General features: G+C 42.7%; 1 protein-coding gene across 3 annotated transcripts in view; it reads right to left on the reverse strand.

The window, feature by feature from the left end:
* Positions 1-14,201, reverse strand: part of ISOC1 (isochorismatase domain containing 1) — a 165,657-nt gene extending 151,456 nt beyond the window's left edge. The window contains exons 1-4 of one of the 3 annotated variants that reach the window (XM_057491086.1): positions 13,756-14,201; positions 5,946-6,065; positions 5,635-5,838; positions 3,044-3,160 (exon numbers count right to left, since the gene is read on the reverse strand). In XM_057491086.1, the coding sequence (XP_057347069.1) occupies positions 3,044-3,160; positions 5,635-5,838; positions 5,946-6,065; positions 13,756-14,052 (738 nt within the window). In that variant the 5' untranslated portion in view covers positions 14,053-14,201. The remainder of the gene's footprint in view (positions 1-3,043; positions 3,161-5,634; positions 5,839-5,945; positions 6,066-13,755) is intronic. The other 2 variants (XM_036902595.2, XM_036902594.2) reach the window with 2 other exon arrangements.
* Between the last annotated feature and the right edge of the window lie 2,578 nt (positions 14,202-16,779).

Genomic DNA, 16,779 nt, shown 5'->3' on the forward strand with positions numbered 1-16,779 from the left:
AGTGATACTGAGGGTCAGGTCACCTTGGCGGGGTGGCTGGGGCACACCAGGCACCAAACACAATTTAGTAAACAGAAATCAACACAGTATGACTCAGCTTCAAGATGGAGGTATGGCCAATACGGACTGGATTCAAAATAATCAAGCCAAGAACCTATGTTAGGGAAAAGCATGGTCAGCAAAATGCCCATTTTGGATCAGGCTGGTAGACCTGCCCACGCACCTGCCCAGCCCCAACCCGAAAGGGTTCCTGAGCCGAGAGGGAACCACAGCCCCTTTCCGGACACTGGCAGGCTCCTCCTAGCCCTTGGAGCTATGAGGCCACGTACAATACTGGTCCCAAAGGCACTTTCTTTCCTGGTTTAAAACGAGGCATTTAAAACTCCAGCTGTTTGCTGCACGTGGGTACATGGCTTAATGGATTTCCCAAGTTCTTCTTTTACACTTGCAAAAAACAGTCCCACTAGGCCCAAGGAAAGGAAAGGTTTTTCTCTGACCCACAAACCTAGGAGTGCAAGAGCGGAAAGCCTTACAACAGCCTCAGCAAGGGGACAAGACAAACCCATTAAACTTCCTAGCAACACTGACAACTCCCCAGAAGGACAAGGACATCAAGTGCAAGAGAGTGCTTTATTCTATTTTGTATTTACTCAACAATTATTAGTTGGAAAAAAAACAATGCCTGACAGGTGGTCAGTGCTCAGAAAATATTGTTGCATAAAATACATACCAAAGATGCCGGTACAGAAGTTTCAATATGGTAACTATAAATCTTACTAGTACAATAATCTTAACAGGCCATAGGGGTAGTCTCTGGAATTATTTGAAGGAGGAGAGCTGGTCAGATTGCTATTTAACTTTCATAGTTAAAGAATAAAAGAGAAAACTTAACGTTTCTCTTTATGATTTTGGGATAAACTAAAACATTCCTTATCAAGGTAAGACTCAGAGGGAAAATCTGAAACGCGGCACAGGGACCCTATCACTACATGACCGGATTCTCTGTTCCCTTTCAGCCTCAACACTTTAAGCCCAGGAGGGCTGGTTGGCCCAGGCTCTTCCAAATCCACCCCAGACCATATTCTCTCCTTCCAGCCTCAGAACTTCTCAGGCCTAGTGCCTTCTAGGTTTTGGGAGCTAATAGACGCTTCCTACACTTCTGATAAGCCAGACTCATGAAGACAGCAACAAGAACAACACAAATAAACCCAGCAGCTCACACTTAAGTGTTGGCTTGTCAGGCACTGTACGGAGCACTATCAATATATTACCTTATTTAACCCTCACTAAAACTCTCCCAGGGAGGGGCTACTATTCTTTCCATTTCACTGATGAGGAATATGAAGTACTGATATTAAATAACTTGTCCAAAGACACAAATTTAAGAAATGCCAGAAACTGCATTCAAACCTGTATTATCCCTCCACTGTTTGGACCCCTGATGGCTGAGACTGCAAACCTCTCCAAGAACAAGGTTCAGAAAGTAAGAAGCTGGCCACAATTTCGTTCTGTCTTGTGAGAAGAGAGAATCTGCCAACAATCAAAATTTTCTGTAATAAATGCCTTAAGAAAGACATGTTCAAAAAACATATACAAATGCAGGACAATGTCTTTACAAGGAGAATTCTGGGGTTTTATATGTTTCTCCTTTTTCACTTTGCATTACCATAAAGGTTCTGCACAGAGGCAGAGGGCTGCTTGCCAAGGTGGGGAGAAAGGATAGAGGCATCTATAAACTCAGATTCCTAAGGAAATTAGAAAAGTGAGAGTTGATTCATTCACGATATAACAACAGCTTACAAACCCTTGCAGAGACAGGAAGAATCAACACTTAGGACTTCAGCACAACAAAAAGCATCCAATAGTCCAATGGATTTAAAAATAGTTGAACAAAATAAATGAAACGATTTCTACCAGTAGTCCCAAAACAGGACTCCCTGCTTCGAGCATAATGGAGAATGGACAGCTTTAAAACAATCACTGCTGCCAGCGGCCCACCTGCTTCGTGGCAGCCCTCGCCACGGACTTTTCTTTCTCTCCTCTGACTCCTTCTGGTGCCCTACCAAGCTCACCCCCCAGGGAACACGTTAGGCTGAAGAGAGGATTTAGCAATCCTACAGAGAAAGTGGTTCATAGGCCTGCCTTGTGCATGAAACTCCGGAGGGTCTCAAAACAAAAAAATCTGTATTTCCCACTCTCAATAAAAATAAACAGTTAAAGGACCTAACAAGTCAATCCACATGTACATTATACTAAAGTTATTACAAATAAAGGTAAGCCTTTCATTGTTGTTAAATATTCAATACTCTTCAGATTTATCTGGAAAACTTGATATGATTTATTTTGAAGCAGGACAATTACCTCAACAAAACTAGAATTAAACATGAATGAGGGGGAGAGAGAGAGATCTACAACATTCACTCATTGTTTCAAAGAATTGTGTTGCTTTTCCAGAGCCTTGGAATAGCGAATGATTAAGTAAGGACTGTTGGGTGACATTGACAAAAAAATCACTGGCTCCCTGACTTGGCACTTGTTCAAAGCCACAATACGTTGCACGTGAGTGCTGTCCAGTCAGTGACACACTTCCTATTTGCAGAAAGTTGAGTCTGAGAAAACCTGCTATCAGGCTGAACCAGGCTGAGGCCTGCTATGCCCAAGGTTTCGGCTGGATCTTGGCTGAGTTAAAGGTAGGTGAAATGCAGCTGTTTTTAATTCACAATTCTCTACATGGTTCACATTAAGCTTACTGGAATACCTCTCAGGTCCCACATAAAACCATAGCCAGATTATGAGAAATGATGTAAAGAGGTCTTGGGGTCACTGGAAATCAAGGTTTAAGGAGAGAGAAGATATAGAATAGGACACAATGGTGGGACCTCAAAGGGCAATCGTGCACAGTCGGGACTCCGGAAATCAAGTCTGGTATCATCAGACCACACTAAAACTTAAGAGGTAAGCCTTTCATTGTTGTTAAATATTCAATACTCTTCAGATTTATCTGGAAAACTTGATATGATTTATTTTGAAGCAGGACAATTACCTCAAGAGCAAACATCCTGTCCATCATGCTTCTCGAGGAGGTGGCGTCAGCAACGATATGAACCTCAATACCACGGCCAACCAGCTCCAGAGCTGTTTGCTGGATACACACATGAGTCTAGTAGGAAAGTAAAGCATCACATGTAATAACACAGTAAAGTAAAACAATTTACCAATGTGCTACAACATCACAAAGAAGAGAGAGTTACAGGTCCAACAACCTTGCCCTATACCTAGTTTTTCCTCTAATCTAACTCACTAGGTGATCTGGGGCATAAACAGCACCTCTGACTTTTTAAGTCAGAAATTACATCGATGTTTCTGATAGTTGGAACCCTGAACATCTTCTCAGAGCTCTATAAGGAATTACTGAAGGCGTTTATCTATGTCATCAGAAGGGCCTTCTCACCGCTGATGACTACCACTCAGTGTTCATGATGCTTGCAGTTGGGTGTATTCCTGAATTCATACCACAGCGAACACAAAGAATGAGTCTGCAGTACTGCAGACTGAGGAAACAGTGCGAAAACTGAGATGCTACAAGGCCCCCAGGGGTAACGGTGGGCCACATTAGAAAGGGCACGTGACACAGGCTAAAAGTACACACTACACGTCACCAGCAAATGCGTTATGCAGATTCCATCTCTGTAACAAGCACTACCTTGTAACAACTGATTGGCAGAGCATACGCAGTAAAAACATGTCCCAACAATAACTACATTATACAACCAATAAAAGCAGATTTCAAATAGAATTTGTGCCTCATATCGAATTTACCGAGTATCATAATTCTTCCAAGAGGTAAAGATACCTCAAGACAAATGCTGGGCATAGAAGCCATAGGGCATAAATCTGCAAAGAAGCAAAAAGCTAACCTTTTCAAACAATATTGCTTCTCTCTCACTTACCAACTTTACATTTCCCTGTACGGCCCCGGAAGATGACTGGTTAGCCAGAGACGGGTAAGATTCCTCAAGGGAGGAACAACCTAAGACAGGCACAGTCGCAGGGGGGTCATCAGGTGAGAAATTGGGGATCAACAGAGGTGAGGCTTAGAACCTCATCCCCCTGTTCTGAGAGAAATCTTCTGCATACGTGGATGTTTTATTGCCCTTGTCTAGCTTGGATTAACACATAGTCTACAGGCACAGACCTGATCATCTACATTTGCCCTCTTACAGCACTAAACTATGTTTTCTACCTTTATCTTGCATCTACCTACCACTTCAGCATTTTATTAAAAATAATAATAATAATAAGGGAGAAATGTGGGATTCACATATAAATCAAGTATAAAAATCAAACGAATATTCATATTTGACCTGATTGTTTATAGTTCATAATGCGTGATCAAAACCAAAAGTTTCTGTGATGACTGCCCTTGTACTGTTCACCACGTAAGAACTTGTTCGTTATGCTTCAGAAGATTGGAGACTGACGAGAATGAGGCTTGGGGTGGATTAATGATTGTGCATTGAGCATTGAGTTCCCTATACAGAATTTTATTGTTGTTAACAACCATTTGATCAATAAATATGAGAGATGCCCTCTCAAAAAAAAAAAAAATTAAATAACCACCTTAGACATTAAAAAAAAAACAAAAACAGATTTCAATAATGCCACAATGCCATCCTTACTTTCACCTGACAAGACAGCTTTAGGAAAATTATCAACTGACACCTCATTAAAATTAGCACTGGATGACTGCTCATAGGTGATTTTGATTAGGCATAATGATGATGAATGAGCAAAAACAGTGGAGTCAGCAATAGCACTGAGCGTGACAGATTCATACCAATGGGCTGCCTCTCTATGGCCATTATCGACATCCAAACAGAAATATTTAACGTACCTCTAAACCTGAGGCTATATCCTTCCACTATGAGAACTTACTGCTATAAAACCTGCCATTAAAACATCATAGGTATATTGATTTAATAGTATCTGAATTTCATTTTTTAATAATTTTGTTCATATAATCTTAAAAGTGTAGTTCAGCAGTTGTTCAAAAGCTGTGAACGAATACTTATATTCTGTTTGGAGGTATCCAAAAAACCAAATCAAACAAAAAATCATTTTAATCAACATTAGGAATCTGTCTTTTCTTTTTGAAGTATGAACATGATTCCATTGTGAAAGACAATAAACCACATGACTTGTGAGGTTTTTCTAGAGCAAAAATGTGACCAAAGTGAAATCCTACAACACATAAATAAAAATCACGCCTTTGGTGAAAATGTTCAAAAGTAGTGGTTAAAAAAAAAGGCCCAAGAATCAGTCAACCTAAATTCAAATCCAGCTCTGTCCACTACTAGCTGCATGACCTTAGGGCACTGATACAGCATCTGTGTTTTAGTTTCTTATCTGTACTATGGGGAGACCAAGAGTACTTAGCTCAGAGGGTTGCAGTGAGAGTTAAATGAAGTAGGAGACAGAAAGTGTTTAGATCAGTGCCATGAAAACAATCACCACTAAATAAAGGGTGGCTATTATTACGACTACCTACATGGCAGTCTATATACAAAACTGTATTCTGGAAAGATCAAGTTTTACATACGATGCTGTGTCAAAAACACAAAAACAGGTACTCACTTCTACTCCAAATAACACAACACTCCTGACTCCAGGAATCTCAGCTAATGCTGCTTCTACTTCTGGTAACACCATTGAAAACTTGGTCTTCGGAAGTACCAGTTTCACACCTGTTAAATCTATTTCTTGAACAGTGCTTCCAAGACCTTTGGGATACTGCTCTGTTACAATAACAGGAATTCCTAAAATCCGGGCCCCCTGTAACTGAAAACAAACAATCAACAAATAGAAAGACAATGAGCAATATACTTAAATGTGTATATACAAATGGAAATCAGCTTCAGCAAACTGGAAAAAACAAACATACATACCAGTCTTTGTCCCACACTAATAATATCCCCAAAATACTTGATGGCTGGTCTGAACCTTTCCTGCATATCACAGCAGAAAAACACAGTGCTGGCAGGAGTGAGATTTCCCAGGGTAGTGAGCTGAAGAGAAAATAAAAAAGAATGATTTAGCAATCATACAGTGACATTTATTTTCAGTGGAGGACAATAAAGGAAGGAAAATACACCTATTGTTTGAGCCAGTAGGTCAATTTCTACAACTATATACAAAAAGAAATGATGTGACTCACAGAGAAAAAAAAATTACCCATGAAGATGTTCACTAAATTGCTTTTCATAGCGAAAATTAGAAATAAACCAAAGACCAATATTACAGAAATGACTGCACAATTTTAACATGTTAACATGACAAAAGATTTTTGAGCCAAGTAAAATAACATAGGTATATATATTTTCAAAGAACATAAACTAAGAAGTGCCCATAATCTGATTTTAAAAATGAAGCCCAGTTCAATAGTGTCTCAATAATGTAAAAATATGAGTAAAATGAAGAAGCAGATAAACGAAAAATGTTAACAGTTGTTATATAGTTAGGAGTGTTGGTAACACTTTCCCTATATCCTTGCTTATATTTTCCAAATGCTATTTAAAAACATTTCCCAAGTGTTATTTAAAAATAATCAGAAAAAAATGATACAATAGTAAAAACTTAGGTTTGATGATAGCATCGCTTACAAGTACAAAGAGTAAAAGTTAACATCAATGCCACTGCTGCATTTCAGCTGTGAAGTGTCCTGTTCTGGGCAGGGGACAGCAGATGCACGTTGTGACACACACAGCTGGGGTCAGAACATGTAGCCCAGAAATACTCAGCACCGGACAAAACCTCCAAGCATAGGAAATCATCATCTATAAACCCTCCGTAAACAGAGACAAAAAACAGAGACAAGCTGGCAAAGCACGTTTTGATTCATAGGTAACTGGTCATAATCTAGTGAATCAAAACGCATCGCTGCTCTCCTCTCAAAGAGTTGAAGTTTAACTCCCAACATCGTGCAGTCCGCACTCAGATATCTGCTTCCTCAGAGTAGAGTATGGAGGTGGGAGGGTAAACTGACAGCGGAAATGCCCGGCAAACACAGCCTCAGCCAGGTGACCAAGGTGAAGTGATCGATGATGTTATGTTGCTGGAACACAGTCCTGATGTGACAGGATGAGAATGACCTTCATGCTAGTCCTCTCAAAACCCCACAGCCCCAGTCTAAGCATGAGGAAAACCTCAGATCAACCAAAAGTGATGTACATTTTACAGAAATATTTCACTGCTACTCCTCAAAACTGTCAAGGTCATCAGAAACAATGGGAGTCTGCGAAACTGTCAGAGTCCAGGGGAGCCTAAAAAAGATAGAACAACTAAATATCATTAGTGCCCGTGATTGGACTGGGGGACAGAAAAAGGGCATTAGGGAAAAGCCAGTGAAATCTGAATAAAGCAAAAAGCCCACTTAATAGTAAATTAATAGGAATGTACCAAGGTTGGTGCCCTCGCTGGTTTGTTGGTTCCTTCCATTATACCACAACGTAAGACGGTAAGAGGAGGGCAGGGGAAGCGAGGCCCAAGTATCCAGAACTCTCTGCAATATCCTTGCAACTTTGCTATAAATCTAACACTATTCTAAATACAAAGTGCATAAAAAGGAAACAATCTCTCTGTGTTATGGTAGTTGGGCAAAAACATGCTACTTTATTAGTAAACTCCATCCATTACAAGCCAGAAAGGAGGCTTTGAGGCTGCAAAAAAAAAAGAAAAAAAAGCCCCCTAATCCTAACCATATCCAGCCAATGACCTCCAGCCCCAAATCCACATGAATTCCAATAAGCTGATGTCAAATGACACACCAAACTCTGTAATTCAGGAATTCTTAATTTGACAGCTAAATTGAATTTCTCATAAACTAAAACCTTGTAGATAAAGAAAATGCTGCTTACAGTCACAATTTTACATGTTGCAACTGCAAGAGCAGATTAAAAGTGGATGTGACCAAATGCCATCACAAGTAAAAGTGTAACAATTACTGACCAATGAATATTCAAGAAGCATGTAGAAATCACACATAAAAACATGTGTATATATACACCTTCATATACCTACATATAGACATACATAATACATTTTTAAATATGTATAACATCTTTATCATATAATCTAAATACAAAAAGTTGATACTATTACATTATTACATTAAGTAACATATACATTTAAATACCAAAAGTTAGTAACAGCCAATGGTTTCCTCAAGCAAGTGTTGAAGGGGTCAATTTCAAATATAAACGTTGTCCACTGTCTTACTGTCATTGTGGGAATTTGACCTTAATTCATATTCAAAAGACTTTTCATCCTCAGGTCCCATTCTTACTATATCATGACAGTATTTATGCTCCTTTACTACCTCAGGTGCTCTGACCCATTTTCTAACAACGGCCACTACTTTGCAAGGCACCTGTCCCTCCCTTGCTCAATCCCCGTTCCTCATAGAGGCACCCAGAGGGTGGCCGGCCTGGCTTCATGATGCACTGCGTACGGGTTCTGTTCTCTCCGTAAAACTACTGCACAGTGGGTGTTATCTGCTGAACTGCCTCCCCCAAAATTCGTATGTTGAATTCCTAACCCCCCAGTACCTCAGGAAGGACCATATTTGGGAACAGAGTCATTAAAATATACTTAAATCAAGATGAGATCATACACAGATCAGGCTGATGTGTCTCTAAGCCAACCAATGCCGGCTGCCAGTGAGCCACCAGAAGCCGAGGGGCATGGAACACACCCTCCCTCACAGCCCTCACAAGGCGCCAGCCCTGGCCTCCAGGCTCCAGAGCTGGGAGAAAATTAATTTCTGTTGTGTAAGTTGCTCGGCGTTGTGGTACTTTGTTACAGCAGCCCCCTCGCGAGCTACCAGTGAGTGAACTGTTCAGGAGAGGTTAAAGTCTGGAATTGTAAATATGATGTTTTCAAAATTTTGGTAGTCTGTTAAGTCACAAAATAGGATCATCTGCTTGGGAGAGAGTCCAGAAGGGATGATGGAGTATTATTATTTCACTCCTAAGTGTTTACAAGGACATGGGATTACCACAGCTATATAGTAAGCGATGTGACTCCCGGGGGGCTACAAGGCTCCCTAAGAGAGAAGCCCACAGGCAGGAGAACCTGAGTCTAAATTTCAGTTTCACTAACTGCAATTACATGGAAGTCAGCAAATCATTAACTTATCCAAATGTCAGTTTCTTTATCTATTTCTTAACAAAGCAAGAAAAATAATACCTACTTCATAGGGCTATTTCAAGGATTGAAAGAGTTTCCTATAATCAATCAATAAGTGTTATTAGGCTATTGTGATATCCTTCATATAGGAAACATACCTTACACTCTACAGTTCAGAACATGTAAAAAAATATTTCTCTGTAATGAGGTTAAAATACCATTTACTACTAAGATATATCAAGAAACCTACGTCTATATATATATATATATATATATATATATATATAGAGAGAGAGAGAGAGAGAGAGAGAGAGAGAGAGAGAGAGAGAGAGAAGAAATACTAATACTGCCTAACTTGTTACATCAACATAGTCTGCAGAATTAAGAAAATGAGCCATAAAGTGGATTTCCAGAAATCACCGACTTACCATTCCATGATCTGTTCCTGGCAATAAGTTTGGGGCTTTTTCATTTAGGGTGCAAGAGAATTATTTATTCAGATCTTATTTGCACAACATACTCATCTATTGTGAACACTAATGTCACTGACATTAATATGACAACTCTAGCTTTTCAGTTGAAGTATACAATTTCTAACCACCCTAAGGAGGCCAGCTGTCTCCCCCCACCTCAGAGCTGATTTCTTAAGACTGTACCCCAGATTGGTGTGAGGTGAAGCCAGCCAGATGCCAGAGACAGAGGGACACGTGACTCTAAGTTGGATTCCCCTTGGCTAACTAAATGAAACAAAAAAATTCCTAACAGAGATCATAGCTCCCATTCTCAAACAGTGTGTTTACAGGTAGCTTCTACAAGGGGCACAATGCAGGCAACTGTTTTAGGCAAAAACCTGAACCGAAAAATTCTCATCAAATGGCGCACACACACACACACACACAAACACACACGCACCACCAAACCAGTGGGGTGGAGACCATAACGTGCCCTCAGAAGCCAGCTGTTTCTTCTCAGTGCCTTTGACACTGTTTGCTGTCAGAGATCCATCCTATCTGCTCTACTCAGAATTACTCACCTACCTGCTCCTTCTACATGCTCCCACCTTCAAGGTTCTGTGACCGAAAACCACCACCTTCAAGCCAGCAAGCCCACGGGGGAACAGATTGCTCGTCCTTTCCAAACCCTGCCTTCTCTTCCTTCCCACCAAGAACTGAGAGATCTCTTCCAGCTAGAAAATGTTCAAGCACGTTTAAAATAGAAACAGTAGTAACAGATGTCTAAATTAAGAGTGAAAGCTTGAGCCGAATACCTTCCCAATCAACCATCTCAGGAAAAGGTCAAAATAACCTTCCCAGGGAAGCCCTTATCTTCTGCCCACACAAAGCTGCCAGAACCTTCCCTCCTTTGTACAGGAGCAAAATCCTCTCACTGCTGCCCTCACAAAGTCCATGTCTTCCTGTCTTCTATTTGGGCTCTGCCCTCTCTGGCAGCAGGCTGGAAAATACACTGCTGGTGGTATATTAAATGTGTGTGAGTTTCCGTTAGTTAAAACTTGGAAAATGCCTTTTAAAAGATACCTTGTCAGTCAGTAAAATGACCTAAATTCTCAGTCTAAAATCCTCTCCTCTACCTATCTTCTGTTGTGTCTCAACACTCCTCAGGCTTCAAGCATCCTGACCAAGAGAAGGCACGTAAACTCTGCTGGGAACATGAGATGTCTTCAGCAACCTGAGCTGTCAGCAGACACTCGATCATTTTGACAGAACCTTTGGGAAAAGAAGACACTAAAACATTACCACAGCCTAATACTGGCAATGTGAGTCTTGAAGATCAGTCCCAACCACAGGTGCGGATGCTGAAGCACCAGTTACCACTGTGTTTTATGAGGTCCCTAAGCAATACCAGTGAAAGCAAGCAGGAAAGCAAGCTAGGATCCCTCTGTAAAATAAGAATATATTCTAGAACATACAGTATGTGAGCTGGGCCACCAAGGCTCTAAGGCCTAAGTTTAGAGAAATAACAAATGGCACTATTTAAGAACCGGACTACATGTGGCCAAACTTACATCCTTTGTCTCTTTCTCCGAGAAATGAGGCTTACCATTCCCAGCAGTGCACCTTACTGATGGGTCACCTTGAGTTTTCCTAAGTGACAGGCATCTATTCCAAAGTCCTAAGTGACAGGCATCTATTCCAAAGAACAATGAAATAGCATCAAAACGAATGATATTAGAAGCTCGAGTTCGTGGCTTGTTTTCCATTCTGCCTGATATGTGCATTAAGCATGGAGAGAGGACATGAATGTCCTGGTCAGCTGTAAGGCAGGACCTTCACATGCGTTTCTAGCTCCACCAACATAAAACCCTGGGCAATTTCCTGCAGCAAGATTTAAGAGTTAGATTATCAGGTAAGCAGTAAGAATTGGGTCTTACCCTTGTTTGCATTCACTGTGCCAGGCACATGCAGCTATCATTCAAATGTCTGTAGAATGAACTCTATGGTCCTGTCTAGCTATAAAGTGCCCACACCTCTAGCGTTATACAGAAGGGCTCCAAAAAAATACAGTAAAATGGTCTTAAAGAAAATTATCTTCCCCTTCTGAGAGTACACACACACATGTATATGTCTATGCAAATATGTATACACACACACACACATATCTTCTCATATAGATAAAAACAGGTATCACAGCAGGTATATAGACATATATTGGGGGGGGGTGGACCCTCCACATTATCTACTTTTAAGCTGGGGGAGGCACCTAACTGAAGAAGTCAAACTATTATGAATACTAAAGTGATACAATATAAAAGAAAAATCTTTTAAATATTATAATGTATAAAGTATTCTATAACAGATGCTTAAGAATTCTGGAACTATTTAGAAACAAAAAAATAACACTTTTAAAGGGATAAACAGAGCAGTGCTATTATTATAAATAATAATATAAACCACCACCATAAAAAGATGTTATCTCCTATACCAAGCAAAATATTTCAAAAGCCACAGCTGAGCTCAACTATCTAATATCTTCTGAGAATATGCAAGACATTTCAGGTATATAAACATTATTAATTTCTAGATATTTAATTAAGAAGAGTTGTCAGACCCAGGCCTTGAATTTTTCAAAATAAAAAATCCTATCTTGGAGTGGGGTGGCGGTGTAGGGAGGTGGGGCAGGCGGGAATCAACAGATATGGGAGATGGCTGGGTGGCAAAACATCTTCTCAGGCAACAGACCATGCTCCTCCCAACCACTACAGGAAATGCAACATAAAGAAGTCTGCACCCTGGGTAGGCTTCCAGACTCCTTCACTTAGCATCTGGATTCTCGCCTTTATTAATGGATTTGTCAAAGGTGCATCCAACTTCCTGGGTATTTTGGCAGCAATAATCTAAACAGACTGACAAGGAAGGCTGTAGAGAGGTGTCAGCCATGAAAACTCCTGAAGACATAAAAATGGGGAGAAGTAAACAACTAGGAACTATAATTCTCCAAATTCTCCCTCTGGATAGCAGGGCAAAATTTGGGGTATCAGAGACCATCTTGTCTCCTTTTTAGGCTCTCCAGGGGTGAAGAGGGGAATCTCGTAACCTTTGTCCTCTGAACGCAGAAACTTTATCCAGGTTGAAGTACCTTTTTGGAAGCTTCTGGCACAGGTGCTGGGGTGATAGGAAAAATAAGACCAATTCCACAGCCCTCTGTGCTGGAAGCAAAAAAACAACGATACATGAATGTTAAAATGCTTTATTAACCCAGAGTCCCTCATTTCAGTTTGGACTTTGGAGGATAACGCCTTATCAGTTTCTCAACTAAGGAATAAAAGGCTGATAATGTAGTATCTAAAGTATACCTTACGATATTTCTTTTCAAAAATGTAAATACGCCAGTGAATCCTCTAAGCGTGAAAAGAGAACAGGCAACCAACCCACGATTAGTATTGGAGCTCGTTTTTTTTTTTCAGTATTAAAAAGCTCTAAGGTTAAACAGGTGTAACAACTCGCTTGGTCAGCACAACCAAAAAATCATGATCTGGCTGAAGTTGGGCATTTAAGAAGGCACTGCAGTCCTGGAATCAGGTGACTTTAGTAGGCGACGCAAATCAACATTCAGCTGACAGTTACTAGGAAGAAGCCAAGCAATTGTTACCCACTTTAGGTCGGGGGAGGCTTAAGCGCAAGGAACTCAAAGCTGGGCAACAGGACGGGGAAAGGGTCCGACTCCTGAAGTTTGTGTTTCCGCAAGTGGTAAATCCAAGACGCCCCACGGTCTCCTCTCCGCCGTCCTGCACCACCCCCGAACCAACACGGCTACCAGGGCATAGCCCTCCGATCTCGCGGGCGGCGGGGACGCGCTCCCGGCACGGAGCGGACGCGGGCTGCTGAGGGCCACGCACGTGGGGGCGCCGGCGCGCCGCGGCCCAGGAGGCCCACGCCCCCGCTGCGGCCGAGCCCGGCTGGGGACCGCCACCCTCGGGCGAGCACGGTCGCTGGGCCGCCCCCGAGGCTTGCGACCGCGGCGCGGCCCTCCCAGCGGCGAGGCGCGCGGGGCACCTGAGGAGCGCGGCGCGCACAGGGACGCCCCGGGAGCCGGGGCAGCGGCCGCGGGACCCACCTGGATCTGCAGCGGCACCAGGCGCACCTTGCAGCGCTCGCTCACCGCGAAGCCCTTGGGCAGGTCCACATACTGGCCCCACTCCTCCGCGAAGAGCTGCACGACGAATTTGCGGTGCATGTCGATCTGGTCGCCGTACAGGCTGAGGAACTTCTGGATGAGAAGCTCGTAGCCCGCGCCGTGCGGCACGGACGAGGGCCGCGCGAACACCGAGAAGCAGAAGAGCACGGGGACCGCGCCCGACGGCGTGCCCGCGCTGCCGGGGATGGCCGGGACCGCCGGCTCCGCCGCCGCCATGTTCCCCGAGCGTCTGCGAGCGCCGAGGCCCGCGAGGCGCAGCCCGCCGCCCGCCGCGGCCCCGCCTCCCGCCCGCCTGCTCGGGGGGCGGGTCCCGGCGCCGGGTGGTTCCCCGGGCGCGCGCCACCGCCGCTGCCTCCGGCCCCGATCTGCCCGGCCGCCCTGCGCGCCAGTCCCCGGCCGAGGTTGTGGCGCGCCTGCATCGGCTCCGCCCCCCTTCGAGAGGGCAGTGCTCCCGAGGCGCTCGGGGCCGAGCCCGGGGCCCCAGGGCTGCCCGGCTGAGTCGGCCGGGACGCCTTACCTGTTGGCCTTGTGACAGGCAGGCAATCTTCCTGCCCGTTGCCGGCGGTCATCTTAAAACCAATAGGACCCTAAGAAAAGCAGCACGATTTAATGCTTCCTTAGGAGGGCCATCCCTCCTTAGCGCTGTGAGAATTTCACATTTTCTCAATCCCAGGGAGCACAAGATCTCTCGTTGTGGGTTTGAGATCTTGGCCTGCCTTTATCTCGACCCAGTTTACAGAAAACTTGGATTGAGAACTGCAAAACATTCAGAGGTTTAAGAGTAAAATTCGGGACTTTGTATGCAAACTGAGGATTTGTCTGTGAGGGCGGCAAAGCGACCACCTTCACGTAGAAGAATCCTCAGCCTCTGAACAGTGGAAGTCACTATATAGAATTCTCTAGAATTAAAAAAGCAAACGCTAGGAACAGAGTTTCCTTAACGTCAGGTCCTAGGAAGATAGGCTTCTGAATCTGAACTCATTTTACCTATTAGATTTTAGATACTAAGCATTTCCTCTTAGAAAGTAACAACTTTCTAAGGCAGGGTCTCCCGACTGGAATCGCTGACATTTGGAATGGATACTACTTTTCCTCGGGGGAATGGGTGTTTGCTGGCTATCGGTAGGATGGTTAGCAGCCTCCCGACCTCTACCCACTAGATGCCAGTAACACCCTGTTCCTCCCTGGTCTCCACAATCAAAAATGTTGCCAGATGTTGCCAAATATCCCTGAGGGGGCAAATTTGCCCAGAGTTGAGAAGCACTGCTTTAAAATAATGCTAAGACCATCATTTGGCCTTTATTGTTCATTTGTACCCAAGCATCTGAAGATAGTCTGTTTTCTGGCTTCTCATCACATTTGTGAGATTCCATTTAAACCTCTGTTGGCGGAACCCATTGGACCCAAAATGATATTTCTGCAGCTACCACTCTATTGCAAGGTATTCTGTATGTAGACGTGCAAATGTGGGCTAATAAGAGAAAGGCACTCCTTCCTCTAGGCTGACTGATTACAGGAAGAGTAGCTATTCCAGGTGGAGTAATTTGAAAGTATCCCTTCTACCGGCTGAGGCCTCAGGGACAGAGCAGATTGGACAAGATGGAGACTGGATATGGGTCTGGACTTCAAACACCCTCAACAAGCACTTTTGCCTGTGCAGTGGTGGCCCCGACAACATACTTCATCCACTTGCAGGTTTTGAAATGGTTTTCTGACTCTCAGTAAAGAAACTAATTTCCATTTCCACTGTGCTACGTGAGATTGGCTTCTGGCCACTTAATTTAATTGTACAGGGGCAATAGTACATCAAATAGCATCAATAAGATACATATGTGCTGGGCACATTCACATTGAGTACCAACCGTGTGTCAAGCAGTGCATGAAGATGCTAGCAAAGGGCCATGAGTGCGTATCACTGATCATTTACTCTTCTCAGGGATGTAATTATTAGATAATAAGTTTTATAAATATTATTAGAGTCAGTAAATAAAACCATAAATATATATTCTAATGATATGTAGAAAATAACTATCCTAATTAATAAAATCATCATTACAGATAAAATGTCCAAAATGATCTCATATAGGACTTCTTAGGAAATTTACCAGTTAATTAAATTCAAGCACCTACTTTCAAAATTTAAACTTCAAGCAATTTCAGAAGCTGTTGTATATGGTATTGATTACTATGTAATACACTGCAGGAACAAACCCCAAAATCTCAGTGGACTAATACAACAAAGTCTTATTCCTTACTCTTCCTAATTAGCAGCAACATTTGAAAAGCTGATCACTCCCTCCATTTTGAATCATGTTTTTCATCTCATCTGGATGCTATTCTCTTTTATTTATCCTCCTCCTTACTTTTCAGGCTCCTTTCCCATGTTCTTGTCATTCCCCAGACCTCTAAACATTTGAGTACAGCAGGGTTCAGTCCTGACACCTCTTCTCTAAGACCATAACTTTAAATACCACCCACAGACCTTTCACTTCCAAATCTATGTCATGTAAAACCTTGCTCCTGAAAACCAGACTCATATTCAAGTGCCTATTTGATAACTCCACTTGGATATATAATAGAAATCTCACAGTTAGTATGATTTTGCACCGCCTCCAAATGTTCTCCCCTGTTATCATGTAAGCAAACAGCAACTCCATTTTAGTCTCTAAGTATGGTCACCACGAGTTTATCTTCTCTTCTTTCTCTCTCCCTCTGATCTATCAACAAGACCAGAGCCCAAACCCTCTCAGCCACACCTATGCTACCACCCAAGATGAAACTGACATCATCCCTCATCTGACTGTAATACTATCCTCATTATTAGTGCTCATGCTTTGACTTTTGTACCCCTAATGTCCAGTTACACTAGGGCAATCAGAGCAGTACTTTAAAAACATAATTGAAGAGTACATCACTCCTCTGCTCAAAGTTTTCCAGTACATA

The sequence above is a fragment of the Manis pentadactyla genome, chromosome 13 (assembly GCF_030020395.1).
Source record: "Manis pentadactyla isolate mManPen7 chromosome 13, mManPen7.hap1, whole genome shotgun sequence".
Taxonomy (NCBI): domain Eukaryota; kingdom Metazoa; phylum Chordata; class Mammalia; order Pholidota; family Manidae; genus Manis; species Manis pentadactyla.